Source organism: Eptatretus burgeri, chromosome 13 (assembly GCF_056783735.1).
Source record: "Eptatretus burgeri isolate ZD-2024b chromosome 13, Ebu_testis_v1, whole genome shotgun sequence".
NCBI lineage: Eukaryota > Metazoa > Chordata > Myxini > Myxiniformes > Myxinidae > Eptatretus > Eptatretus burgeri.
Window position 1 is genome coordinate 10578393 of NC_140973.1, and position 27602 is coordinate 10605994.

A 27602-nucleotide genomic window follows, 5' to 3' on the forward strand; every position below is an offset into this window, starting at 1 on the left:
CCACCCATCATGACACTCCCCATGGGGGCCCCCATTATATTTGCCAAGTTCAGTGTCCCTAAAATATTATGTTCTTAAGACATTCAAGATACAAGGGAATGGACAGACAGACTAACAGAAAAATGGAGTGTGACAATAAAGGCAGCTTTGCATGTGTCAGCTTTGCCTAATGCGAGACTCATCAGTAAACGTGCCGTACGTGGACAAAAAGAACCTTGATATGTCTTGGACTATTGTGAGGAATCTCTCGTATAACCTTTGAAGGTCCCTCGTAAGACAATGTTTTGCATCCTGCTGATAGTTGAGAAATAGGATTGGGTGCAGAAAGAACAGAGTTATTTGTAGTAAGAAGGTAAGTTTAGGGATTTAGAGCGAGTTTAGGGGTGAAGGGTCGGATTTCTGGAAACCTTGAAAGCCTCACATCAAGGTCGCTTCGTTCAAAGCAAGTAAAAATAAAGATGCTGAGATGACTGGAGGATATGAGAGCACTTGAGATGTGGAATTAGGGGATCTGGGGAAATCACGAGCGGTGGGTAGTTGGGAGAAAGAGTATCGCCTGAGGAACACAGGGGATCATAAGAACGTTTCTCAAGATTGTAATGCTGAGTGGAGGTTTGGGAATCAAAGAAAGCAGTATTGGCTGGTGTTATGATCACAGTCTGGCCTTGGTGTCTCTACGGCCAACTCTGGCTTTGAGAGACAAATCGCTGGTGCTGTGTGACCGACCACCTGTTTACAGCTCCAGTTCCATAACCTCGCATACTGGAGCTCAAGTTCCAAAGTGTAGTTGCTGCGCAATTACGACATATTTTGTTCTATAGGTTTCTGTTGATGATTGTCTGCAATTTTGTCTGATCTTACTTATATACCAAGCTTGATAGAGAAACGACGTATACAGGCAGCTAAACAGACAGAATCACTGGGATAATTGGGATGGACGAGCGATGCCAGCACCGGTTCCGCACGTTCCTGGTTGAAGAAATTCTGGCGGTGAAACATTGCAAGGAATCTTGCACAGGCGATGAGACGGCAAAGGAAAGAAGAAGGTACAGAGAAGCGCAAGAGTTGGTGGAGAGTGAAAACCAAAAAGTGACAACTGAGCGCCATTCGAGTCCAAACGAAGGTGAGAAACGCCACGGCCATGTGTGATAGCAGCTTGAATGCAAATCTGTGCTTTTGATGAAACCAGATCTACAAAAGCAAAGTTTCCCAAAAGTCCAATATTTGTGCTGCAGTGGTGTATTACAAGCGTCTCAATGTGTCTTGCCATTATCCTGAGTATAAAGTTCTTGTATATCATCCATCCTTTAATCGGTGAACACAAGTGGCAAGATGTTACTCTTTCTTGTCCGGATTGATCTATCTCGAACTGAAAATGTCACCTTTATTCATCATTTACTGCACTTCAACGACTCTTCGTTAAACTCTCCAAACGTATTATATATATATATATACTGTGCAGGCGCATGATATTCGATGAACTTAAGTATTTTCACTTATTTCAGTAATGGTGGATTCCTTTCTCTTAGTATGAGAAACATATGCCGTTGCCTTTGCTGTAACGACTGAAAACAAAGGCACATTACTGGAGTCTCGTATATTTCAAAACGTTTTGTTTGTGAACATAACCTCCCAACAATGATGCTGTTTGTTTCCAGTTTTCTATTCATGATTTATTTTGGGTGAAAATAGTTGCCCGAAGAATAGGATAAAAAAAACAACATTGTCGGACTAGAAGGGCACTCGGTAGAGTGCATACCTTCACCACGTAATACCTGATCCACGAGAACATATCAGGCCCAATACATTTTTGAAATATCATGCTATACAGGACTATATCGTTTTTGGCCCTATCTCTCAATGGTGAAGGATCACATTGATAATTAAATAATTCTCGTCTCCAAATCCGGATTTGAATCTTCACCAAAATTGAATAATTTCGTCCTTGCGACACACCCAACCTCCCCACCAAGTTTCATCCGAATCCGTCCACAACTTTTTGAGATATCGTGCTAAATATCGTTTTTGGCCCTATCTCTCGATGGTGAAGAATCACTTTTTAAAATTCTAGTAGTTGGATCCGGATCCGGATATGGATTTTCACCAAAATCTCATCAGTTCGTCCTTGTGACACATCCAACTTGTCCAAAAAATTCATCCGGATCCGTCCACAACTTTTTGAGATATTCTGCACACAAACAAAGAAACAGACAGATGGGTAGAAAACATAACCTCCTTCACCTTTGGTGGCGGAGGAAAAAAGGAGAGTTAAAAAAACCAGAGGAAGAGCGCATCACTTATACAAGAGCAACAGTAAACAGAGCAATCCATCCATCCATTGGGACCATGCTCTGTGCAAAGCGTTGGTGCTGCCGAAGCAGTCTCCTTGGCTATTGGACACAATCCTGGACGGGTCACCACTCCGACACAGGATACCAACAAGCTGGCACTCATTTTGCCAACCTCAGAAGGATGACAGGTGAGTCAACCCCACCTGCTATTAATTCAACAGGGTGTGGGATTTGGACTCAGGATCTTAGAATCCAAAGCCCACCACCCTCACCATTAAGCCAACACCAGGCAAATAAACCTGCTGTGTATGATGGATGAGAGAACATTATAGTAAGCGAACTGAGCTCCATAGATAACATGTGTGTTGGAGAAAGAAGATGATAATAATAATACAACTACTAATAATAATAATTAAGAAAAAAAAGCCAAAGAACTCAAGAAACCATTTCAATATGGCCGCCTGTATGACAGCGGCCATTTTGAATGTTACATTTCGGGAACGCACAGGCCCCCAGAATAAAATGATAAAATAAAAACCGGCTTTTTAAATTAACTCTTAGATTTAGATTAAAAAGGAGAACATATAGCCGACAAAACAGAGTGAACGATGAAAAAAGAAGTGCGAATAACGGCCTGATGAGGTGCATCTGCGGGAAAATGAGTAATTTGTCTTTTTTTTTTTAGATTAATGCATAAAAATATTGCAAAACCGAACAATTTGTGTTATCGTGTATAACAAATTATTAAAGTGAGCTCTGTAGATAACATGTTTAGGTGTAAAACGAAGAAGAATGACAGACGATTACGGCGATCTCGCATGGAAGGCCATTTTGAATGTTCCGTGAAGAAAATGATCACGTGACCCCCAAATAAAATGGACAAACTTTAAAATATGTACAGTGTTGCATTTTGATGACACAGCATAGCTCGATGGTATCAATCGAATACTTAACCGCACAGTCTTGAGAAGGACTTGGTGCGAGCGAGCCAATTCTTTTGGCGGCAAATTTCTCATTACATACTCTCTTCACTTCTGAGGTAAATGTGTACAAATATACTTTGAAAAGTCTGCGCTAGAGTACGTTACAAAGTTGCTTTTATTGACATTCTCGAGTGTTGTCATAACTACCAAGGCTGATAAAGACGTCACAATAGATCGCGAAAGTGTCAATTGGGAGATCGATAAAACGCCATGTTGTACTTCTTCTTCTTCTTCTTCGCGATTTTTCACCAGCCGAGCACGATGGAGGCTGAAGCGATTGCAATGATTCTAATTTCTAACGCGAGGAAGTGACGTTGTCTCTTGGCATTAGGCTTTAATTCACCATCTAAGTTCTGAAGGGCGTACATCATCCTTCCGATAATTCACGGACCGGTGTGTGTGTGTATGTGTGTGTGTGTGTGTGTGTGTGTGTGTGTGTGTGTGTGTGTGTGTGTGTGTGTGTGTGTGTGTGTGTGTGTGTGTGTGTGTGTGTGTGTGTGTGTGTGTCTATCTCCAGGGCATAACTTTTTTTTTGCTCTATGAGCGATTGTCATCAATTTTTCAACAAACTTTTCCAATGAGAATATGGAGAACACTAATAAATAATCACACTCTCACCCCACCGCCTTGATTTTGTACTGGAGTATTTTCTGTACCTCTGCTACTTGGCAGATAACCTGCAAAGACCCCTCTGAAGGAATATTCTGGTTGCGTTCCTGCTTCGGCGGTGCATAAATCTGGCTGCACCATACAGTGGTTTGTCTGTTTTTAAACAAATGTTTAAAAAGTCATCTAAATATATATACTGTATTAATTGTTTTCTCCAAGCCTTATTTTCAATAGCACCAAAAGTTTTCACGAGGTGCATTTTGGATGGGACGCAAGGAGTTTTATTACAGCGTGTGCGCTGTATACAATTGCACTGAGTTTGAAATGTCCCTGGCGTCGTCTACCACGTCTTCGGTGGGTCCGGTGTCCCCCCCCCCCACGTGCCTCAAAACAGCCAATGACGGCCGTCCGGTAGATGCAGTGCGTAACCTCGACGGAAATGGCGACAATTGACGGAAATACCCTAGTATTTCAATGGAAATTTGTGAAACTAATGTGTTATATATGTGAAAACCATTTAATTTATTGCTTGACGGGAAAAAACCAAGAAACGCTCCCCTCATGTACGAACGAATGAACGAAAGACGTCATTTCCGTCCACCATGGCATTTCGTGCCGAATGCAGAAAGCTAAGTTCTTCTTATGCCATTATTATCTTTAATATCAGCCATAAACAAGTGTTTCGTCATGCATTAGTAGTTGAAATTTACTTACAATCATTCTTTTGCGGCCTCCTGCCACACTATATCGAACGATTTAATTCCTTCTGTTATATATAAAGGTGCTTATCACAATAATAACAAGATTTTTACATTTCAAATATTAAGTACACTTTTTAATTGTTTTTCAACTGAAAAAGCATAAATTGCATATTTTAACATTAGTGTACTCATTTGATTCAGCACACGCGCTCTTTTGAAGGATTTCGCTTGTTATTATTGTTATCATTATTATTATTAAGAGTATTATTTAATTAATTGTTAATTTATTTATTGAAATTCGCCCCGAAACAAGGCTGATAGCCAGCACTAAATGTGAAGGGCTACAGAGAAAAAGAAGAAGGGAAAAACTGGCAAAACCTTCACCCAGTCCTGAAACAAGGAAACCTCTTCACAGCACCACTGTGCAGGAGTGGTTAACTAGGCCAGGTTGGAGAATAAATTAATCGACAGGATGTTAAGAAGAGAACAGGCAGGTTTCATAAAGGGAAAATCTTGCAGTGATTAGATTTTTGTCCTTGGAAGAATATAATCGAACAGTCGGTAAAATGGCAAAACCCGTTATGTGTTAATTTTGTTGATTTTGGAAAAAGCTTTTGATGAGTGTGCATAGCCATTATAGAAACTGTTGAAGATATGTCAATCACCTGAAAAGATAAAAATAAAAGTGATAAAAATTTTATATGAAGACTTCAATCGCAGTGTAATTCATGATGGTAAACTATCACAATCGTTTCCAGTAAAGACAGATGTGAAATAAGGACACATGCTCTCACAAACTCTTTTTCTAACAGCAATAAACTGGCTTACATTAAAGGCAAACGAAGGAAAGGAAACATGTATCGAATGGACAGCCAATAAGGTTTTATAGGATTTGGACTAGGCCGATGATTTGGCACTTATCTCAAATACATATGGAAAGAATCAAGAAAAGACAAAACGTTTAGGGAGATCAACAAGAAAAGAAGGCTTGAAAAATAATGTCACAAGAATTGAATTGATATGACATTCATGTTGAACCTCACCTTTGGCTTTTGAATATTGGATGAAAATTGAGGAGTCGAGAAAGATAGAGAGAGCAGTATCATGAAAGCAATAAATAAATAAAAGCATTAATGGTCACAGCAAAGTACGGGCAAATCAAAACGTATCGTTAGAAACTAAAATGAAATTATTCGGTTGCAACATGAAGTCAGGTCTTTTGTGTGGTGCAGAGTGCTGGAACACAACCAAAAAGACAGAGAGCAAACTTAGAGGATTTCAGGTGAGGTGATTAAGGAGAATTAAAAGTATTTTCCAAGAAGAAAGAATTTCAAATGAAGAAGCAACAAGGACCAAACAAAAATACATCAATGAACTGGAACGGGACTCGGGAGAGCGCATACCTCCGCCAGGCTGAACATATTACGTTTTGTATCCACTGATAGACTGGATCTGCTTCCGGACCTGAATCAAAATATAATTGGCTTGTTCTTGTCATCTACCAACTTATCCACCAAGTTTTGCCATAACTCGTACAAAACTTTTTGAAATATTGTGCTACATATCGTTTTTGGCCCCATCTCTCTATGGTGAAGAATCACTTTAAAAATTAAGAAATTATCATATTCAGATCTGGATCCGGTTCTTCACAAAAACGAATAAATTCGTTACTGTCACACACCCAATCTGTCCACCAAATTTTGTCCACCAAGCCACCTTCAGTCGAACATCTGGCCTTGCCAGTCGAAAAGATGGGACAAAAACGTTCCCTAGCCGACCCCACAAGAAGGTGGGAATAATTGTAGCTCTTAAAGAAGTCTTATTGTCTTATCTTAAAGAAGTCTGAGCCTTATTGTATGACAAATAGTTAACTGATAATTCTTTAATTCAAGGACATTCAAACTGTGAAATTACATAACAGTCGTCGATTTAGAGAAGTAGTGATAGCGGCCATATGGCATTAGACAGACACAAATTATTAACTTTAATTTTTTTTTGCAGTCGGTTATCCACTGCCACTGAAAAATCAACTTTAAATAGTGTTCAGGCAGATTAAAAAAAAAATACAAGGATGGATTCTTCATTATATTGACTTACTCTTGTATTGTTAATGTCTGAAAACTTCATTTCATCATGTGATGCTATTGCGGTAGGTGACATAATATGCCAAATCATATATCAGCCCGACTCAAGATTTGTCTCGCCACTACTCAAATTTCAATTGAGAGAGAAATAATTGATATTCAAAGGGGAACATGCAAGACTATGCTATAGGTGCTGTTTTCATGACTCGGTCTGTAAGGTATATTGGAGGGCTTGGGTTCAAACCCTCATGAGTCTTGAAGTCTTGACAGTTTTTTTTACTTTTCACATTATAAGAGAAAAATCTCCAAGTTCAAGGTCCCAGTTTTCTTTTGTATTTATATTTCTCATCCTTGACATGACTGCTGAAGATTGAATTGAAATTTAAAGGTTCTCTAGAAAAGGCCAAAGTGTTACCGCATTCGATTTTGCTTATGAGATGGCATGACAGAACAATTTGGGCTGTATATTATACAAACACACCATGTGCAGGTCTGTCTCTCTACATTAAGTGCAATTGCATTTACGGTATAGAATTTACTGATAAAATTGTTTGAAATATGAACTAGCAAAATAAATGGTATTTTTCCTCTATTTAAGAATGTGTATTTTTAGTGCTTTATTTTGTGTTGCAGCGTATGACTGTTACTTAGAGTACTGTAATAATTGTCATCATAATCATTGTACCATGCTCTTTACAAAGTGACAGTATGACCAAAGCAGTCTCTTGGCAAAGGTTATACTGGCTTGCTGTTAACTTCCCAGCCATCAGAAAGGAGAGGAATTTGTAATTTATTCAGTAGGCTGGAGATAACTCACTCAAAAAAAGAAGAAGAATAAAAGAAAAGAAACCGTGTGATCTTTAACATCTACCAACACCACGAGTGCTGGCAAACAGTTCCTCAGGCTCAACATCCTTCTGAGGGACGGTGCACATGTGTATCGATGCATCATCCTTTGTGTGAAACACCAGGATGACAATCATTTTATAGCTGGGTCAAGATTCAAACTCAGGCTAAACAAGTCTAAGGCAAGTGTGCATAATTCTAGGCTACCCAGCCAGACTTTTAAAGGAGTTAGAGTCAAAAGAAATACAAGTGAAAGTTCTCTTTATAAGTTGTAAATTTGTTGTAAAAAGTATTTCTTAAAATGTGTTCCATTCGATTCACCAGTTGACTTCATCAGTGAGACAACTGATCAGCCCTCGTGTAAGTATCTATTTCCTTTGCATCCTCGGCACAGTTCATCATATTTAGCGATTAAACAATACAGTGTTGCATTGCGGCAAGTTATTTCTCCTCACAATAGTCCTAAAGATATGCCAAATTACTTATACTTTTCAATATATATTTTACAATGTAAAGAAAGTTTGAAAACTATTTTTAAAAAGAAGTGAATATATTGAAAAAGAAAACTTTGGTACAGTACGTCTTCAACTATTCTGATTATGTCGTTAATTGGATTTTCTAAATGGCCAACATATATAATATACATCACATCAAATTTTCATTTACTATTGTATAGACACGATATATGAGTAAAGATATGTTGGAGACTTATAATCAATCAAAATACTGCGGTGAAATGCCGGTAACGGATGACGAAACGGACCGACATACGATGGAATCGGTTCGTGAGGCTTAAACCCACAGCAGCACCTGCTCCTGAATTAATGAGTGGGTTTGCTTCTTTCAGTGCACTTCTTAAATGCCGGTTCTTGGGGGTTTGACGCAGAAAATGTGACGATTGAAAAAGTTCCTCGTCGTGGTCGCAATAATTGATACCTGGTGTTGGCGCAGTGGTTAGGACAGCGGCTTGGGATCCAAAAGGTCCTGAGTTCAAGCCCCGTTGGGCCACTGAATTAATACACCAGGGAGTTGACTCAGCCTGTCACCCTTCCGAGGTCAGCGAAATGAGTACCAGTATACTGGGCCGGTGTATACCCCGGTTAAAATAGGTGTACCATATCCCTGTGTCGTAAGAGGCGACCAGGGTTGCGTCAGGAAGGGCATCTGGCGTAAAACATGTGCCAAATCACTATGCGGATCATACGGTTGATCTGCTGTGGTGACCCCTAACGGGAGCAGCCGAAAGAGGAAGAGGAGGAGGTCGCAATAATTGCAGTTAAAAATTTTTTTTTTTAATTTTTCCCCTGGAATAAGGACACCAGAAATGTGATTGTTTATGGCAGACATATTATGATTGATTTTTTTTTCGAGTAAACAAAAGTCGTGGCCTGACCACAAAAGCATATTATTACTATTCTAACCTTGCAAGTGGTGCAGAGGTAGGATTTTTTTACTTTTGAACTCTCATTTGCGTTCAATTTTCAAACAGACAAGAAAGCGTTGGATTGCTGCTCTGTAGGTAAGGCGTTGTATCACAAAATGTGCTGTTCCTCGGATGGATGTTGTGTGCCTCATCTGTTGGTGTTAGGTGGTGGACGTTAAAGATCCTGCAATGTTTTTCCCAGGAGAAGACCATTTTGTGCTGGCACTTTAGTTGAATTATAAACTACTGCCTTTACTAGGTTTTATTTCTGTTTATGTACTCAAGGCTCATGGAAGAGCTAGAACACAACAAAACAAAAGTACCAGCAGGAGAAGGGGGAAATGCCAACAGCAGTGTGGAGGGAGAAAATCGACAGAGAAGGACAAACAAAGGATGCAGGTAATGATGTAGGTTAGGGGAGGACGTAAGGGGTGGACAAGATGTGTATCTAAGCAAAATTATGGGAGGGGTGAGGTATGGTTTAATGGGTGTAGAAAAGATCATGGTTTTTGATGGGGGATGACCTGAGATGGTGGTCAACAGCTGTCTTGTAGACCTGGAGGTAAGAATGAGATTGAAGAGAATGTAGAAGTTGGTTCCACATGTGTGAAAAAGAGGAACAAATGAGTGGAAGTGAGCAGTGATCCTGGATTTAGGTAGTTTTACCAGAAGGGGGTTGATGGTGGACCATGTGAGCCCTGCAGATACCTGGGGTGGGACAAAGTACAAAGAGGTCAGAGGGTGCAAGACCAGAAAGGAGATGGCAATGGCGAAGTGATAGGCCCATAGACTCAGCTTCATCGCGAGAGGTTCCTATGGTCTTGAAGGCTTTGGTTTCCACAGCATCAAGGGTGCAAGATTCCGGTTTGAGCTCTCCATGTGTGCATGGTGAAATTTGAGTCCCATCTCACCAAAGCTGAGTTTTCAAAACCGGATTCGTCCTGTTTTGTGCCAAGTTTGAACAAGATCGGTAAATGCATGTCTGAGAAATGGTTGAGGACGTCTTCAATATGGAGTTTTTACAACTAAAATGGCTGCCAGTCGGCCATCTTTGATCGACTCTCAAAACAAAACAATGTGCTTATGTACACTATCATGTATTGTCTTTGTGCCAAGTTTGAACAAAATCGGTCCATACATGTCTGAGATATGGCTGTGGATGGACACACGCACACACCGACGAAACCCAATACATCAGCTCCCCTTTCAGACCAAGTCCAATGCGAGCTAATAAAATTATTAAGATCAAATTAATTTGAGGATTAAGAGGTTAAAATTAAATAACGAGGAAACATCGATGATGGAATCTCGCGATATGTGATGGACATTGGACATACAAACATAGATTCCATTTTGAGTTAATTAGCTAATTATCTCACCACCTACATGGAAATTGAAAAAATGTCTCCATTAGTTTTCGCGCATCGACGTCACGAATCATCATGCTGAGTATCAAAACGATCCGTTGAGCCACCTTGGAGGAGAAGGGAAAAAATGTTAATGGACCGATTGCTGGACAGAAGGAAGGACTGACTGACTGACTGACTGACTGACTGAAGGACATTGTTCTGGCTTTAAACAGCTCTTCTCCACTTCATCGTAGCCGAGCTCACAATGAACCATCCAGTCAGTGATTACCAATGAGATTCATTTTTGCTTTAAAAAGCACGTAAAGGGTAAAGGAACCTAATTGTGGTAGTAGTAGTAGTAGTGGTGGTGAAAGTGGTAGTGGTGAAGGCTCTTCTCTTGACAAGCATTGAGGTACTCACAACAATCAAGTCATGAATATGTTTCCATGGTTAAGAAATAATCATGAGCATGTTTCCACTCGCACTTCTCACGAGTTCATGAAACAAAACGAAAGTGAAAATCCTTTGTTGAAGGTTATAGATCCACCATAACTGCTTTCACCCAAAAACTCCAGCTCATAACATAGAGCCTTGCCCATATTAGTGTGTTCTGTTTATAGGTTCGAATATTATCATGATTTTATATTGCAGGGCAAGGGGCAGGGAGAAAAATTATTTCACATTGCTGGTAGCACAGATGTGCCGTTGATGTAGTGCGCCCCTGTTTTCAGTAAGCTGGTACTCATGTTGCCGACCTCGGAAGGATGACAGGCTGAGTCAACCCACCTGTTCTTACGTTGGCAGCATGACACAGGGGCTCAAACTCAGGACCCCAAGATGTTAAGCCAGCCACCTTAACCGTTAGGCCAACACCAAGCGAGAGATGATTATAATGAACAGTCATGAGAAGATCAATGATTGTTGAGCTTTCTTCACATTGTGTAGGGGATTGGACATCAATGGCCGTGTGCAGGTTGTACGTGCTGCGCAGGATCCTTACGGTGTATGGGTGGAGACCAAGTCACCACCCAGAGTTCACAATCCACGAGGCGACGTCGATCCCGCAGCGTCTTCACAGAGGTGCAGCTTGCAGGACTGGAATGCCGCTTCGCAAGACAAAAGTACCTGTCCTCACCAGACAGGTGTGCGCACATTCAAGCATTTTGCAAAAATACATGTACTACAACCACCCATTCCCTCTGAGAGCAGTATGGGGTGAGGGGACTTTAAGTTGTGGATGGGGATGCCAATCCCAATTTAGTACAGCACTCCCTTGCATACCCCAAGTACAACCACTAAGTTTCAACGCATTCCCCCCCCCCCCACATCTTTGATGATCATTTATTTTGTATCCATGATCGAGGCTCGTGGAAGAGCGAGAGCAGAATGGAAGGGAACAGAATGAAAAGGAGGAAACACCAACAGCATAGTGGAAGTGAGAGATTTGAAGGGGAGGGGGAGAAGGACACTTGGGGCCATGGTGGTGACCGAGCTGCACACAAGCTGGATGAAACACACAAGAAGAGTAAGGGGAAAGTGGAGATGAAACGGATGAATCGTCCCAAATGGGACAGACGCTCAACTCTCGATGGAGGGTGGTTGTAGTTGGGGTGTATAAGGTGATAAAGTTGATTTTCAGTTTGATTTGATGGAAAATTAGGGAGGGGCCGGTGTGGGCTGAAAGGCCTGATAACACGATTGTATTCAGGTAGTGAAAACTATGAAGGATGAGCGAGTCCTGAATTGATGAAAAACGTTCCATTAGTTTTTGTCCAGTGAAAGGACCCTTAAAGCCTTTTGGATCCTAAAGGGGTGTAAAGGATCTAATAATTAAGGGTCTAAAGTGTTGAAAGTGTCTTAAAAGGACTAAAAACATCTGAATGGTCTACAGGTCTAAGGGGTGTAAAGGTCATAAGGGGTCAAAAGGGTACATTCCAATAGTCGTTAAGATCTAAATAGTCAATAGCTATAGGGTGGAAGGGTCTAAAGTGTTTTAAAAGGTCTAAGGGGTTGAAAGAGTCTCATCACTCGAAAGTCTCATCAGTCTAAAGGTCAAAGGGGTCTACAGGTGTAAGGGGTCTATATGGTATATAGGGGCTTAAATGGTCATAAGGGGTCGAAAGGTTTGTTGGGTCTAAAAGTCTAAATGGTACATCTCAAAAGTAGTTCGGGTCTAAAGGATGTCAATGTCTTAAGGGGTTTACAAGTCTATGATAAGGTCAACACGGTATGTTCCAATAGTAGTTAGGGTTTAAACTTTAAAGGGTCCAAAAGGGTGTAAAAGTGGTTTCAGGGGCCAAAGGGTTCTAAAGGATGTAAATGTCTAAAGGATCTTAAAAGTAAATGTCTAAAGGGTCTTCAAAGGTCTAAGGGGGTTAAAGGGTCCAAAGCAACAAGGGGTCGAAGCATTCTAAAGAGTTGAAGGGGTCGAAAGTGGTGTTACTTGTCTTTAGGGGTCTAATAGTCGAAAGGGTCTATAGCTCTAAAGGGTACATTCCAATGGTAGATGCAGTATAAATGGGTCTATAGTGGCTCAAGGGGTCTAAAGGGTGTAAAGTGTCGAAAGGGTCTTAAAGGACTAAAAAGGACTGTCCCCTCTTCCCCACCTTCTCATCACTCATTTAGCTCATCATTATCATGAGGATATTATAAGAATGATAGGATAATACAATGTGAAGAGGTATCTGACACAACGCCCTCATCCACCCCAGAATGGCGCTTGCCCACGTGCTCGGTCTGACGCAGCTCCAGGTGAAAACGTGGTACCAGAATCGGCGAATGAAGTGGAAGAAAGCGGTGGGTTTGTTTGTGTAGTGTGAAATGACGTCATCAATGCATGCACCGTGATTATCAACAAAACGATAAAATACACACTTTTTATCATCATGTATTATTTCACCAAAACCTGCAACATTGGATCAATAAATAGACATCATGATAACAATGTTTTCCTTATAAAGGGGACATTGAAAAAGTTTCACATGTTGTTGTGAGCCTTGGAGGAAGGTGCAGTATCACAGGGGTTAAATGTACTTTTGTGTTTTTTAAACTTGAACTTGGCCCTAAACAAGGTTGAGAACTACTAAATGTGAAGAGCCACTGAGAAAAATAGGGATGATACATTGATACCCCTGGTAGCAGCTGGATAAGATAACCAGAGTACCACTGGTAGGCATGGATGAGCCACAAAATATGTCACGGAGAAGAAAGTAAATACCAATGGATTTCTTTTTAATAGCATGAATAAACTTTGTTACATCACGGGTGATAAAGGTTGTGGTCAAGTTTCATCGAAATCGTGCGTGACGTTTCAGAGAAGAAGTTGCAAGTGTTTGTGGACGGACGGACAGACGGACAGACTGACGGACGGACGACGTGCCATCCCATAAGCTCCCCAGAACTACATTCCAGGTGAGATAAAAAGAAGAGGACAAATTGGCAAAACCTTCACCTTGTCCTGAAACAAGGAAACCTCTTCAGAGGACCACTGTACAGGAGGGAGTAACTAGGTCAAGTGGAAAAATAAACTTTCCCACCGACCTACCCCCATTGGGTGTTTTCTTAGGAGACACCATCTCCGTATTGGAGGGCCGTTGGCTCCTGAAGGGAGCTCATCCGCCATGTGTCAGGTGTTTTTAGTCCTGGCAGGATGTCACAATCACCCTCCCCACTAGTAAAGTGAGTGAGGGGTGTCGATTTAGTCGCTGACAACCTGACTATGCGGGAGGTAGCACTGTTACCGGTTACAGTACATGTTACCAGTGGCAGTCTGAAAAGATCGGCCTGACTTGTTGCAGATGGATATGGCTCAGGGGATAATTGGGAATAGATTACTCTATTGTAGTTATACCACATGTGCATGTCAGCATAAGCGTGATGAAATTGTTGTAATTAACGAGATAGTATCGAGTAGTGTTCAGCAGCTCGTTCTCCCCTGCTCGAGTGTGCTTCGAAAGGCCATTTTCCTCCCTGTCTGCACTCGGCAAAGCTCCCCCATGTACGATCTGTCCATTTCTATTTTTCCATCAGCAACAATCAGCACACCAAGCGAACAGACAAGGAACCCCGTCACGCGTCAGCAGCAAGTGCACACGTGATCAGAAAATTAACAACCCTGCAGACAATCAGGGCAGGAGCATGATCCTTGCGCGATGTCCTCAGGGCCCTATGAGCTCACTTCACAGGTGGCTAATCGGTCTCTGCGGGACGCCATAAAGGAGCACCGGAGAACGTGCTCATGGTCCCTGTGGTACTGGTCGTGGTCTCTGGTTCTGTGTTCTGGTGCTGCGGCGTCTCTCCCTCCCTGGTCCCACAGAGTTCTGTGGACCCACACAGCTCCACGGACAGGTTCCATTAATCCTCTCTCATCTCTGTCTTGTCACCCTCCCGCTGCGTCTTGTGTTTTTCCCGCATGAGGGTTATTTTCAAATTAATTTGCTTCAGTCTGTTTCACCACTTGCGGCCATGTCCTTTTCTTCTTCCCCACCCCATTTGATTATGACTAAACCCTGTGTAATGAGAACCTATTTGTGGTCAGAGGGGAAACACGGGAATCCATAGTGCATAATTGATTGGCGATAAACCCGTTTGCGGGTCAATTGGGATTCAGCGTGCATTAAGGAGCCATAAGTAGATGAGTCGTCAGCAGAGCTACGCTCGGCTATTCGATGCAGGTTCGTTCGCCCACTGCCACTTTCAAAAACCCTCAGTTTAGCAGAACTTGGACAAAATGCGAAGTTTTACGTCATCTCGACCAATCAAATTTTCTGCTCGCTCTCTCAATGCTGGGGAAGATCGAGATGCAGCCAAAATGGTGGCTTATAGGAAATATAGATCTGGCTTGGAAAAGCAAAGCAAGAGTTTAAATGACCCTTCCCATGTCGTTTTTCTAAAGACTGCGTGGGGTAAGGTGTTCTATGTACTCTCGAGTTTTAATGATGTTATCCTTGTGACCCTCGTTTCACCTCTGTTCTGGAGTGGGCATCAAGGATGGTGTTAAAAGACTCAGGATGCTTAAGGCAGATGTTGTTCATTGTAGCTTTAACCACACCTAGGTCAGTTCAGTGGGATACTCAGAGCCAAATGCTCTCCAAGAACTAAAACAGGGTTTTATTATCAAGAGCCTGGTGTTGGCTTAATGGATGCGGTGGTGGGTTTGGGATCCTAAGATCCTGAGTTCAAATCCCACTCGGCCGTTGAATTAATACCAGGTGGGGTTGACTCTGCCTGTCATCCTTCAGAGGTCGGCAAAATGAGTGCCAGCTTGCTGGTATCCTGTGTCGGAGCGGTGACCCGTCCAGGATTGTGCCCAATAGCCAAGGAGACTGCTGAGGCAGCACCGACGCTCTGCACAGAGTATGGTCCTGATGGATGGATGGATGACTTGAATGGATTATTAAGCTTGAAGCCGTAGAGGTGAATGCAGCTTTTTAGGAAAGCCTGGCACCTAATAGATTATGCAGAAGCTCAAGGGTCGATATAGGAATTCAGACGAGAGTCCTGTCATCCTTTGAGATCTTCTGAACCTTTTGCATTCTGTGGAGCGCCTCTGCAATTCTCCCAAGAATCCCGACACCTGAACTTGCAGAAAAACATCAGAATTCGTCGCCCTGTGAACAAATGACCAATTTGTCGACCCTGGTCTCATTAGAAATATGTAATTGCAACCACTCAAATTTAATGGCAAACACACACACACACACACACACACACACACACACACACACACACACACACACACACACACACACACACACACACACACACACACACACACAATTTTATTAACGTCGTTTATCCTTCTCCCGACAAACCCTTCCTTGCACAGATGATGGAGTTTACAGCAGCCGGAGTGCATAGACAGTCATTCGCAGAGACAGCTGCAGACAAAGTGCTCACCAAGAAGCAGCAACGTCAATAACTCGACCATCATCAAATAAACTTCATTACCACATGCAACTGGTTGTTTGACTAATACTGGTGAGGCGTGAGAAGTGACGTTTATCTACCTGTATCTTGATTTGAAAATGTGCCGTTTGTTGAAACTTTCTTACAATAGCAACACCGTTTGGTTCCCAATGGGTAAGCCCCTGCAACTTTTAACTAAAAGCTGCAATGACATCATAGCCAAAACAGTTGAAAAATAATAATTTTTTTTTTCTACTCTGTGGCCAGTATTATCCATATTGTTGTGGATGATTCAACTTTTATCCAATTTTGGCCAATTCTGATTAGATATACAGTACTGGCAGTGCATGTCGTTAAAGCTTTACCATCGAAACACCGCACAATGCAGTGCAAAGGATCAATAAACAGGAATGGGCTTAAAAGAACTTTGCACATCTCAATGACTTTGTATCAGTCAGAAGTCTCAGATGGATTTTAATAGTACACACAAGGTTGTCAAGGAGAGGAAGAAACCAAAACATTGCAATCATTAATTAAGTCTTGGTTTAATGAAGATCCATGCGTGGGTAAGGCTTTCTCGGTCTTCCCCAAACTGCACATCACTGGCCACCAAAAGGTTTCCAGGCGTGTATTTTCGGTGGCGTCGTGCTGTATGGCACGTAACGGTGATCGGTGCCGGTTAAGTTGAACTGGTGCTCCTTCGAAATGAATTTTCGAGGCACCGGTGGGTGGGTCGTGGGTGGGTGGTCACCGATGCTGTGCAACCAGCGGTGCCTTAAGGAGTGATGGGGATGTGAAGAGGATCTTAATGAGAGGAAGGCCAGATGGAGCGAAAATATAAAATAATGATAGGTTACGGTAGGGAGGCAGTAAGAGCAAAACAAGTTGTATTCACAACATGGGTTCAGTGGACTTCCAGGGTATGACGTCATTTTACATGAAGAGCCAGGAAAGCCATGACCAGCTAAGATATCAACTGATGGTTAGAGGACAAAGTCAACAATAAAAATGAATCGATATATAGTAGAAGATGAAATGCAGGTTGACCTATTTTGTGTTCCCATCTGAACACAAAGGTCACGATTCTGGGATCCCAGGTTCAAATCCCATATTACTGTGTTGATTTGTCCATTGTATACAAGTGTCCTTAAAATTCATGCAAAATAACAGAATATTACTTTTAATGGCCTAAATTATTCCCACCTTCTTGTGTTGTTGGCCAGGGACACCTTTGTCCCAAGTCCCTCACAGACTGGCTGCTTATTAGGCATCAGAAAGCCTGGCATATTTCAGGCTTAACATTCAACTTAAGGTGGCAGGAATTTCATCATGGTGCCGGTGATGGCTCACCTACTATTTGTGAAAAAGACCATGGAGTCGTTGACATCCACCAACCATCAGTTTAGTTTGTCCAACACCGGTGAATGAGACAAGAAGTTTTAATGCCCATCTGAGGGACGGTGCACACATCGATTTATCGCCATGCCCATGAAACACCAGTGTGATAGTTTTGAGCAGGGTTGACATTTTGAACCGAGGCTCAACAGATCAGAGCAGAGGCAAGTACGCACAACTTTAGGCTATGCTGTCAGCTTATGCAATGGCTGGCTTAGGATCCTCGGCTCCTGAGTTTGAGCCCCGTTGGCTGCTGAATTAACACCAGGTCGGGTTGACTCAGGCTGTCATCCTTCCGAGGTCAGCAAAATGACGACCAGTGTACTGGGAGAGGAGCACAGCCACGCTTCCAAAAAATGATCGCTACCCGGCAGCCAAGCTGCCACACGCAAAAAAAACAACAAAAAGTTTCATAATGTCTGGGGATTGCAGGATGGTCGAGACAAGAGGCGTGCACACTCTCCTCTCAGCTGTCTATCGAGCCCGGGCTTGAACCCCGACCCAGCCATAAACTGTTATCCTGATGTTTCACAAGCAGGGGGATTCATCAATCTGTGTGCAGTCTCTCAGATGGACGTAAAACTGGCATCCCATCTGCCGGCATGAGTTGATGGACGTTAAAGATCCCACGGTAACCTTTGCAGATTTGGTAAGCTTTTGCCGGCACCATGAACAAATTACAAATTCCTGCCCGAACTACATAAATCGAATGTCAGGCCTGGCCAGATGCTTCGTGAAAGACTTGGACCAAAAACCTCCCCCCCGGCCAACCCCACAAGAACGTGGCAATATTTGTGGCTCTTAAAGAAAGAAAGAAGATGTTTAATGAAGTCCTTATTTAGCATGGCGTACCTGGAAAGCTGTTTCACGAGCTTTAAATCACGAAATACAAAAAGGTAAACAAATCAAAGGTTAAATTTGAGGTTATCGGCAAACCTATCATTTTTAAATATCAAGGAAGTAGCCCAACATACCACTCAGGTGGTACCATAGAGGCATCCAAGTCCCAATACGTATACTTTCCATGCATGTTCGATGTGTAGTCAACCCATCGATGACGACCTGCACATACGGCAGAAGCATTTGGTTTGACCTTCATTATTTGCACCCTTCAACACCTCAATCATTAACATTTGCTCAGTGACTATCATACATGTCTATCCCTCAGTAAAAACATTTAGAGTCTCCCTCACATATTTTCCTTTTTCAACTCAGTTCTCTCTAAGTTTACCAAAGAAGTTTTTGGTGTCTTCATAGTAGCAGTTGCCATAGCGATCTTGCCCCACCAGAGTCCCAATTTTGAGGTCAGTTACCCTGGATAGAGAGACAAACAAATATACGTCAAACAATTCTCAGAATTATAACAAACATCATGACAACTTTAAAAAGTCCCTCGACATGCACCTTTAGCACACTCAACCTCGTCAACCAAACTCCAAAATAAAAATATCAAAATAAAATGAATCTTTAAGACCCAATGTAGGAAGTAGTGCCGTGAGGCAGTGAGTGACATCCAGTGATGTATGATGCCATTTATCCAATTGGGATGAGAGTTGGTGGACCTAATAGGATGAATAGGTGTGGTCGAAATGCAATTATATTTTAAACGTTCTGAGGATATTTCATGACACCGACATTGTTCTGGTGACGGTGCTATGCAGGACAATTGTGCGAAATCAGATGATCATTTATGGCTCCCCTTAATCCATTACTATAATTAAATATGTGCGAGAAGGGATTTTATTTTATTATGAAGGAATAATAAAAAAAAAAAACAGAAGGGAACTCGGTAGAGCGCATACTCCGCCACGTAATACCTGATCCAGTTAGAACATATTAGGACCAATAAAAATTTGAAATATCATGTGAAAACGTTTTTGACCCCATCTCTCGATGGTGAAGAATCACTTTAAAGGTTAAAAAAAAATTAAAGTATCCGGATCTGGATTCAGATCTTAACCAAAATCGAATCAATTCGTTCTTGTCAAACACCCAACCTGTCCACAAGGTTTCTTCCCAATGGTGAAGGATCACAAAACAAAATATCGGATCGGGAATCGGATGTTCATCAAAATCGAATCAATTCGTCCTTGTCACACACCCAACCTGTCCACCAAGTTTCATCTGACTCCGTCCACAACTTTTTGAGATCTCCCGCACACAAACAAACATACAGAAAGGGGTGAAAACATAACCTCCTTCCACCTTCGGTGGTGGAGATATTAAGAATTGTCAAGTCGCTTCGGTACTTAGAACACCACTGAAAGCTGAATGTTTTTGTCCAAAATTATGGGACTTGTGAAGGACTGCAACGACCAGATGAAGTATGCAATTCCTAGACCACTGTCCTTGTCTATTGTTGCAAACCAAACTAAAACGGCACTTGGTAGAGCGTATACCTCCTCCAGGCTGAACAGTTTACGTTTTGTATTCCGCTGAAAGACCTGATCTGTATCTGGACCTTAACCAAAATCTAATCGGCTCGTTCTTGTCACCTACCCAACTCATCCACCAAGTTTTGTCATTATCCGTCCATAACCTTTTGAGACATCAGCTGTTCACAGACAATCAGAGACAGGGGTGAAAACATAACCTGCACCCACCTTCAGTGCGGAGGGAATAGCTCAAATTGCATGCGTACGTCCCCCATGCCCCTTTCCTCCTTCGATTTTTTTTACCTCCGCCAGTGAGGGTGGACGGCAGTTATGTATTCACTCATGTTTATCTGTGAGCAGATTGTCTTAAAAAGTTATGGATGGATTAATGCGTGAATCGCCAATAGGCAGTGTATAATGACGTCACGTCACGCCGGGACATGCAGCCTGTCCGCCATTATGGGAGACAAACAAAAGTGACAACTAAGTCACCCTGGCATCTTACAAGTACTTTGACGACATTTAATTCCACAGAATGCAAAACACAGATACCATGAGAAAAGATCTCTCTGTGATGGCGTAGATCCGTATTGGTTGAAGAAACCTGAATTAGCAAACAATGTGACGTTGTGATCTCGGATTGATTATCTGGATATCATGAACTACCTACCTGGTTCTGACAACAAGCTCTGTGACGAAGCAACAAATGAAAGTTTTCAAATATATGGAGTGCTACAATTGTTTCATAAACAGCTGGGTACTGGAAGTGACTGTGAAAGCTTTTTCACACATACAAAAAAAAAAAGTCATCAATTGCAAGGATAAGTTAGTTACCGTCATCGTCTTCAAGTTGTTGTTTCTAACTCAAATTGAGACTCCCTACCAATGCATCTTGACAAGAATATAAAATGAAGACTCGGTACAGAGTTTACAAAAGAAGATTAAATGAAATCAAATGAATACGTAAAAAGATTTGTGGAGTAGACTACGGTATATAGCAATGAGCGACCTGCACACGCAAGTTACTGCCGTAACTCACTTTTCAAACAAATGGACGTTTCTCGAGCAGCGATCAAGACTAAAATGAAATTGCTCGTTGAGCAAGGAATTGCCGGAATAACTTTGTCATATCTCTATTATCTCTGAAAAAACAAAAACCTGGAAATCAATTTGGTTCTTACAAGTCGATAGTGCTACTGATTAATGAGTTATAGCACTTAGTTTGGTCATGATCATAACTTGGAAGTCAATCGGACTTGAAATGACGTTTTTATCGCAATTTGAAAGTTTTGGCCTGACCCCTCTCCCCCCCCCCCCGCCCTTGACATTCGACCCCCGACTGCTAAGAAGGGTGTTGGTGTGACTCCCCAATGAGACATATGGTTGGATGCAGAATTGGAAGATGCACATTTTGGATTTGGTTTGAATTTCATACGACCATCTTAGCGGACGTTATTGTGAAAATAAGAATTTCCGTTTTTCGGTGACCTTGACCTTGACCTTTGACCGAGATTCACCAAAAACCACAAGCGTCTAAGTTGGACCACGGCTGACGTCTCTACCCAGTTTGATCATGATTGCTGAAACGGTGTGGCTGCTGCAGGGTAAAACAAACACACAAACAAAGACACACAACCGACCAACATAATTGCCGAAATCTGAAGGGTTCTGGCAATTAATAAATAGATATTGAGTCTCGCCTTGGGAAATACCACCGATTAAATGGTCTCTTCCCACACATTCCCTTCTTGCTGTCGTCAACGAGGTCGGCGTGTGAAATGTTGTTGAGCCACTTTTCCCGCCATTTTTCTCGATAATTCATTGATAGGTTGCAATTCCTGGCGTGTGATGAAAAGTTCTATCCTTTTCTCTGTGAGCACGATTAGAGCAGCTCAAGACGGCACAAAAACCACGGAATTCTTACTCTGAAAATGGACCGGCTCGTGTACTACTCGTTGTAAACGTCTCACTTTGTCTCCCATAATGGCGGCAACATGATAAAGCCTCATTACTCGCAGCGGAAGTGACGTCGAACACCGACCCCCTCCAAGAAATGGGAAAATGACCTTGCCGATCAGCTGAATGAGAAAAACGGAAAACGACGGCAAAAATAACTTGTCGCCGTTAATAAAATAAATAACCACGACAAAGGAAAGCGTGAATCAACCATTCGGGGACGACTAAAAGCGTGATGATCGAGTAAAGCGATCGAAGACCGAAGGACATTGCAAGCTCGCGCCACTCAAGACGGACCTCAGTAACTGCCAAACGGCGCCAAACCAGCCGCCGTGCCCAGTCAGCTGGCCCAGGCCTCGCCGGACAACCTCCAACAGGCTTCTCGTCATTTTGGATAAACCGACTGAGCCGTTCTTAAAATAAAAAAAAATAAAAAAAAGGCTTATCCTCCAATTCCTGGTTGGCTTCAGACTTCGCGGCATTTACAGATCGATCTCCAGGGATTTATATTAGCAACGGACAGCCGATGAATAAATATCGAATTTGTGATCGAATTACGGGGAATTCAGCGGAAAGCGAATCGGAAGTTGAGAACGACATCGTTTTGATATCGTCGATTGTACCGCCATGGCCGACATACACGGTACACAAGTGAAACCACGCCAAGCACGCGTTCGATGACGCGTCCCCCCCGATGAAAGGTTGCTGCAGCAGCTGTACGCGTTTTTCGCTCGCCTGTTCGAAGAGCAGAGCCACAGCGATACCCCCGGCGTGAGCGTGGAAATGTTAAAGTGTTTGGTGCAAGTTATTTTTTTCCTTTCTAATGTTTTTATCTACCACACTATTTTATACGTTTTATACGTATTATGTGATGTCCGTCCGTCCGTCCGTCCGTCCGTCCGTACTCGAACTCCCAAAGTTTTCAACGTTCACGTTTCATATTTGGTACATCGGTACAGACTCTGTTGACGGTGTGTGGTGACATAGGTGCGTCATCTAAAGTGGTTGCCATGGCAACCAGGATGCTGTTTTCCATCCATTCCTTTCCACACTCGAACTCCCAAAGTTTTCAACTTTCACGTTTCATATTTGGTACATAGGTACAGACTGTGGAGACGGTGTGTCGTGTCATACGGTCGTCATCTAAAGTGGTTGCCATGGCAACCAGGATGCTGTTTTCCATGTAGTCGCACAATTCTGTATATACCTTCTTGTTCAGGTGTATATTGTGCTCACTTGCTCTCTTCTTACTGATTACAATATACAAATACATATATTGCTTTAAAATTATTTGGATCAGACTTCACTGCAATGCTTTATAAAAATATTAATTATTAAACTAGTCTTTTAAAAACGATAAATGTATAAACAGGCGCGCATTGGGTGGCTTTGACACCAACTCTCTGGTATTATTACTATGCGGACCCGTACGGGCGTGGCCATACATGCAAAAAAAAAAGATAAAAAGAAGAATTGTGACGTCAATCGTGACGTCATAGCGCCGTGTCCTGTCATTGGTTTGGTAAATAAATGGCCATAACTTGGGAACCACTTGTCCGATTAATATCAAACCTTGAAAAGGCACATCCACAGGGCCCAGCAATATACCTGGCAAGTTTCAATTAGATCAGACCAGAGGTTGTCGAGAAACAGCGGTCACAGACAGACACACACACACACACACAGATTGCTGGAATTATAGTATTACCAGTGCGTGCCCGTAGTTGCATGCCCGTACGTGCGTTTTGAGGAAAAAAAAATGCCACAAAATTTTTTTTATTGTGACGTCAATAGTGATGTCATAGCACTGTGTCCTGCCATTGCTTGATAAATAAATGGCCATAACTTGGGAACCACTTCTCCGATTAATATCAAACCTTGAAAAGGCACATCCTCGGGTCCCCAGCAATATTCCTGGCAAGTTTCAATTAGATCGGCCCAGGGGTTGTCCAGAAATGGCAGTCGCAGACACACGTACAGGCAGACAGACACACACACACAGATTGCTGGAATTATAGACAGAAGATATAGATATTAATATGCTAAACCATATTTTGTGGACGTTTCTCCTCCGAAACTGCCGGACGGATTGTCGCCACTTTCGGCATGCGGGTGCTCTGTGATCTAATGAACAGCATGGGCGATGTGAGATCGCGCCACACGGACAGGTTTGGGAATTTTTGGCGATTTTCTAATTTTTACATTCGTTTGCATGGCGACGTGTGACATCACCGCTGAGCGGCGTGATGACGTCAAGACATCATCGGTCATTCGCTGACGTCATTACGTCTGTCGTGGACAGACCGTCACCGCGGAGAGGCGTAATGCCACTCAAAGAAAACAGCGTCTGCAATGTGAAACCCTCTTCTGCACATGCTGACTACCTCAGAAGGTGAATTTGACACAAAAAAATGTAACAAAAAACATTGTATATGAAGAAATTCGATAAATCACATTGTGAACACTGGATATATTCAGGGCCGGATTACGATTTTGTTGGCCCCTGGGTTACAGATACTGTGAGGCCCCCAGTGATGATTAACAAAAGCACGCAAATCGGAATTCGGATTCTACAACATAACGTCAACATTCGGCCCGCATAGATGGGTGCCAGTGTAGCACAACAAAAAGAGAAGAGATATTGTGATATTTTAAAAACTAAAATAAGTTTTTAAAATATTAAATTTATTTGACAAGGTGAAACAAAATTAAAATTCAAACGTTTGCTTTGCGTAATTTCTTGGTAACAAATTTCTCCAAAATATCAGTAAATTGTAAATTTTTGAAAACATCATTTTCACTTTCCATTAGCTAGTCTATGAAGTTGTTCTTGCATCATTGTTGACCTGAGTACATTCTTTATATGTTTCAGCCTGGAGAAACTTCTCTCTCCAGTCACATTAGTTATTATCATTAAACACAAGTAAATCCGTAGTGCTATTTCAACATTAGGGAATGAAGAAGTTAATCCACTTTTTTAGCACAAGGGTGTAGATATCAGAAGCTTGCGGTGTTTCATGCTTGTCCCTGAATTCATCAAATTGCCCAACAAAGTTTTTAAAGTGAACAATTTCTGGCACAAATTCAGGCTCGATGTCATCTGAGTGTAAATCTGAAACTTGGCTGCCGTTGTTGAAATGTCTTCATCGTTCATTGTTGGAAATTCGACCAGGAAACCAAACGATGAATGAACATTTGTATATGCTTCAATGCGATGAGAAAGAGCTGCTAGCATAACTTATCTATGATGGGTAGATATGTTTCCACCTTAAACTTCTGGCTTCCTCGCAAAAATGTATAGGATAACGTAAATTCAAATTACATCACAGAACAATGCTAATATACCCTCCATCAGCACTTTTGTCTTTGGTGCAAGCACAACCGCAAAGCAATGACGAAAGAAGACGAAGGAAAGTTTTGATGGAATGAGCGATTTCTTGTACAGGCCCGAAGCGAGTATGAGATCGTCTCATTGGAATCAGGATTGCCAGTGCCAACGAGTTGGAATAATGGGCAAGAAATAGATTCCAGTATATTATACAGTATATTAATTGAGCCCTTTTTAAAGAGATAATTCAGCATACTTATACTTTCATTCTGCATTTACAAATGAAGTAACTTTTCACAGTAAATTTATTTCACTAAATCTCTGGAGGTCCTCAGCCGGCGGAGGTCCCTGGGCTGCAGCTCATATTGCCCATGCCTTAATCCGTATAGCACTGGATATATTGACGTCCTAACGAACCTTCACTTTAGAAATTTCACGCGGAACGCGGGTTTGGCGAGTATAGAATTAAAAGGGGAAAGTGTCTGCACAGATTCAAGCCTTCTTGACAGAAAGAGAGCGGAGAGTAATCGTACATGGCGAAATGTCGGACTGGTGCAGGGTGACAAACGGTATACCGCAATGCAGTGTACTGACAGGGGCGTACATTGTTTGCTTTCTTTATTAATGATCTCCCTGACATGGTGGAAGGAACGGTTCAGCTATTTGCAGATGACACAAAGCTGTATGGCCCAGCCAGAACCATAGAGCAAACTGGAGGGTCAAACATGTGGCAACTGCCCTTTAACCAAGGTAAATGCTAGGTGGTACACAAAGGTAGAAACAACCTCCAACAGGAGTACTGTATCTGTATGAACCAAGTTCCCGGACAGAATATCAATCAGGAGAAAGACTTGGGAGTTCTGGTGGACAGGGAAGTGAAATTCCACGAACATGCTGCAGTCGGGAACTACTAAAGACGTGATTCTCGGGAAATGGCTCCCAGCTACCTGGCATCAGGTGGACGTTCAGTCACCTAAACAGGAGGACTTCCTTGCCACTTTTGTTCTCAACATTGGTCAGACCTCTTCTAGAATTTGGAAGTATCTGCTGACTCCGGCTCGTCCGATTCAAGACAAACGCAGATAAAGTTGAGAAAGTGTAGAGAAGGGCCACCAAAATGGTTCCAGAAATCAAGGAGCTTCCCTACCGAGATAGGCTGAGTATCTTGATTCTTGAATCTACATTCCCACTACTACAAGGAGGAGGGCGACGAGGAGGAGGAGGACGATGAGAAGGAAGAGGAGGAAGACGACGATTATTGCACACCAGATTCTTCATGGGGTGATCAGGAAGATCCAAGTCATTTCTTCAAGCCAGCTCGACATACTTCCACTCAAGGTCACTCAAGGAAGTTAGTTTTGGAGAGGAGCACACGAGACATCATGAAATGCTTTTTGGCAGTAGAGTGGTGGATGACCGGAACAGTCTTCCACAGGAAGTCGTTGAAGCCAAGACGACAAATTAATTTAAGTCTAAATTAGACAAACACTGATGGAACAAGCACTTCCACCTTCCATAAGCCTGCTCTTCTCAAGCATGGAAACAGAGCAAAGTTCAATATGACAATGACGAAGAGACGGGGGTATGGCAGGATTCCCTTCGTCCTCAAATCTGATGATGATGATGATGATGATGATGATGATGATGATGATGATGATGATGATGATGATATTGAAACACAACCCAATGCATCTGTGATTATAAATGTAAGGGATAAAGTGTTTTTGGATTACAAAGAAGGAATATTTCCAAAAGCTATCTGTTGAATGCACCAAACTTTAGGACACTTCTGTGGACTCCATTTCGAGCTTGGTGAAAATGATGCAAGGTAATATAAATAAGGAGTTTTAATGCATAAGGAGTCCATTATGTCCATGATGCCTACACAATAATAATGCCAACATATTAGTACTTCACCTCCCCTCTCCCCTTCCCTTCTACTTCCAGATATACCGATCCAGGTCAGATTTAATAGTCTCCACTGACTACTACTGTCATCGCAATTGCAGGGAGACCACCATTCCATGCATTAATCACTCTCTGTCAAGTGAACTCCCCCCTCCAGCTCGACCTTACTACCATCCAAACTCTGAAAGATTGAGGCGAAAGCCAATGCATGCTTTATTACCGCCACCACCGAACGTGAAGTAGGTGATGTTTTCACCCCTCTCTGTCTGTCTGTCTGTCTGTCTGTTTGTATACAGGATATCTCAAAAAGTTGTTGACGGATCCAGATGAAATTTTGTGGACAGGTTTGGTGTGTGACAAGGACGAACTGATTCGATTTTGGTGAAGATCCGAATCCGGATCCGACTACTAGAATTTTTTAAGTGATACTAGACCAATTGAGAGATC

At 42.2% G+C, this 27602-nt stretch overlaps 1 protein-coding gene and 1 pseudogene across 2 annotated transcripts; one reads left to right on the forward strand and one right to left on the reverse strand.

Annotated features, from left to right (window-relative positions):
* Positions 1-507: 507 nt before the first annotated feature.
* On the forward strand, positions 508-16603 carry LOC147013828 (barH-like 2 homeobox protein; annotated as a pseudogene). Its single transcript, XR_015050518.1, has 4 exons — positions 508-1123; positions 11278-11428; positions 12998-13082; positions 16114-16603. The product of XR_015050518.1 is annotated as a barH-like 2 homeobox protein (transcript).
* Positions 16604-16637: 34 nt separating this feature from the next.
* Positions 16638-22530, reverse strand: NDUFA12 (NADH:ubiquinone oxidoreductase subunit A12). Its single transcript, XM_085851095.1, has 4 exons — positions 22217-22530; positions 18820-18902; positions 18563-18650; positions 16638-16967 (listed from the first exon to the last, which is right to left on the reverse strand). Exons 1-4 carry the CDS (start codon positions 22399-22401, stop codon positions 16793-16795), a joined length of 531 nt encoding a protein of 176 aa, XP_085707221.1. The 5' UTR covers positions 22402-22530; the 3' UTR covers positions 16638-16792.
* Between the last annotated feature and the right edge of the window lie 5072 nt (positions 22531-27602).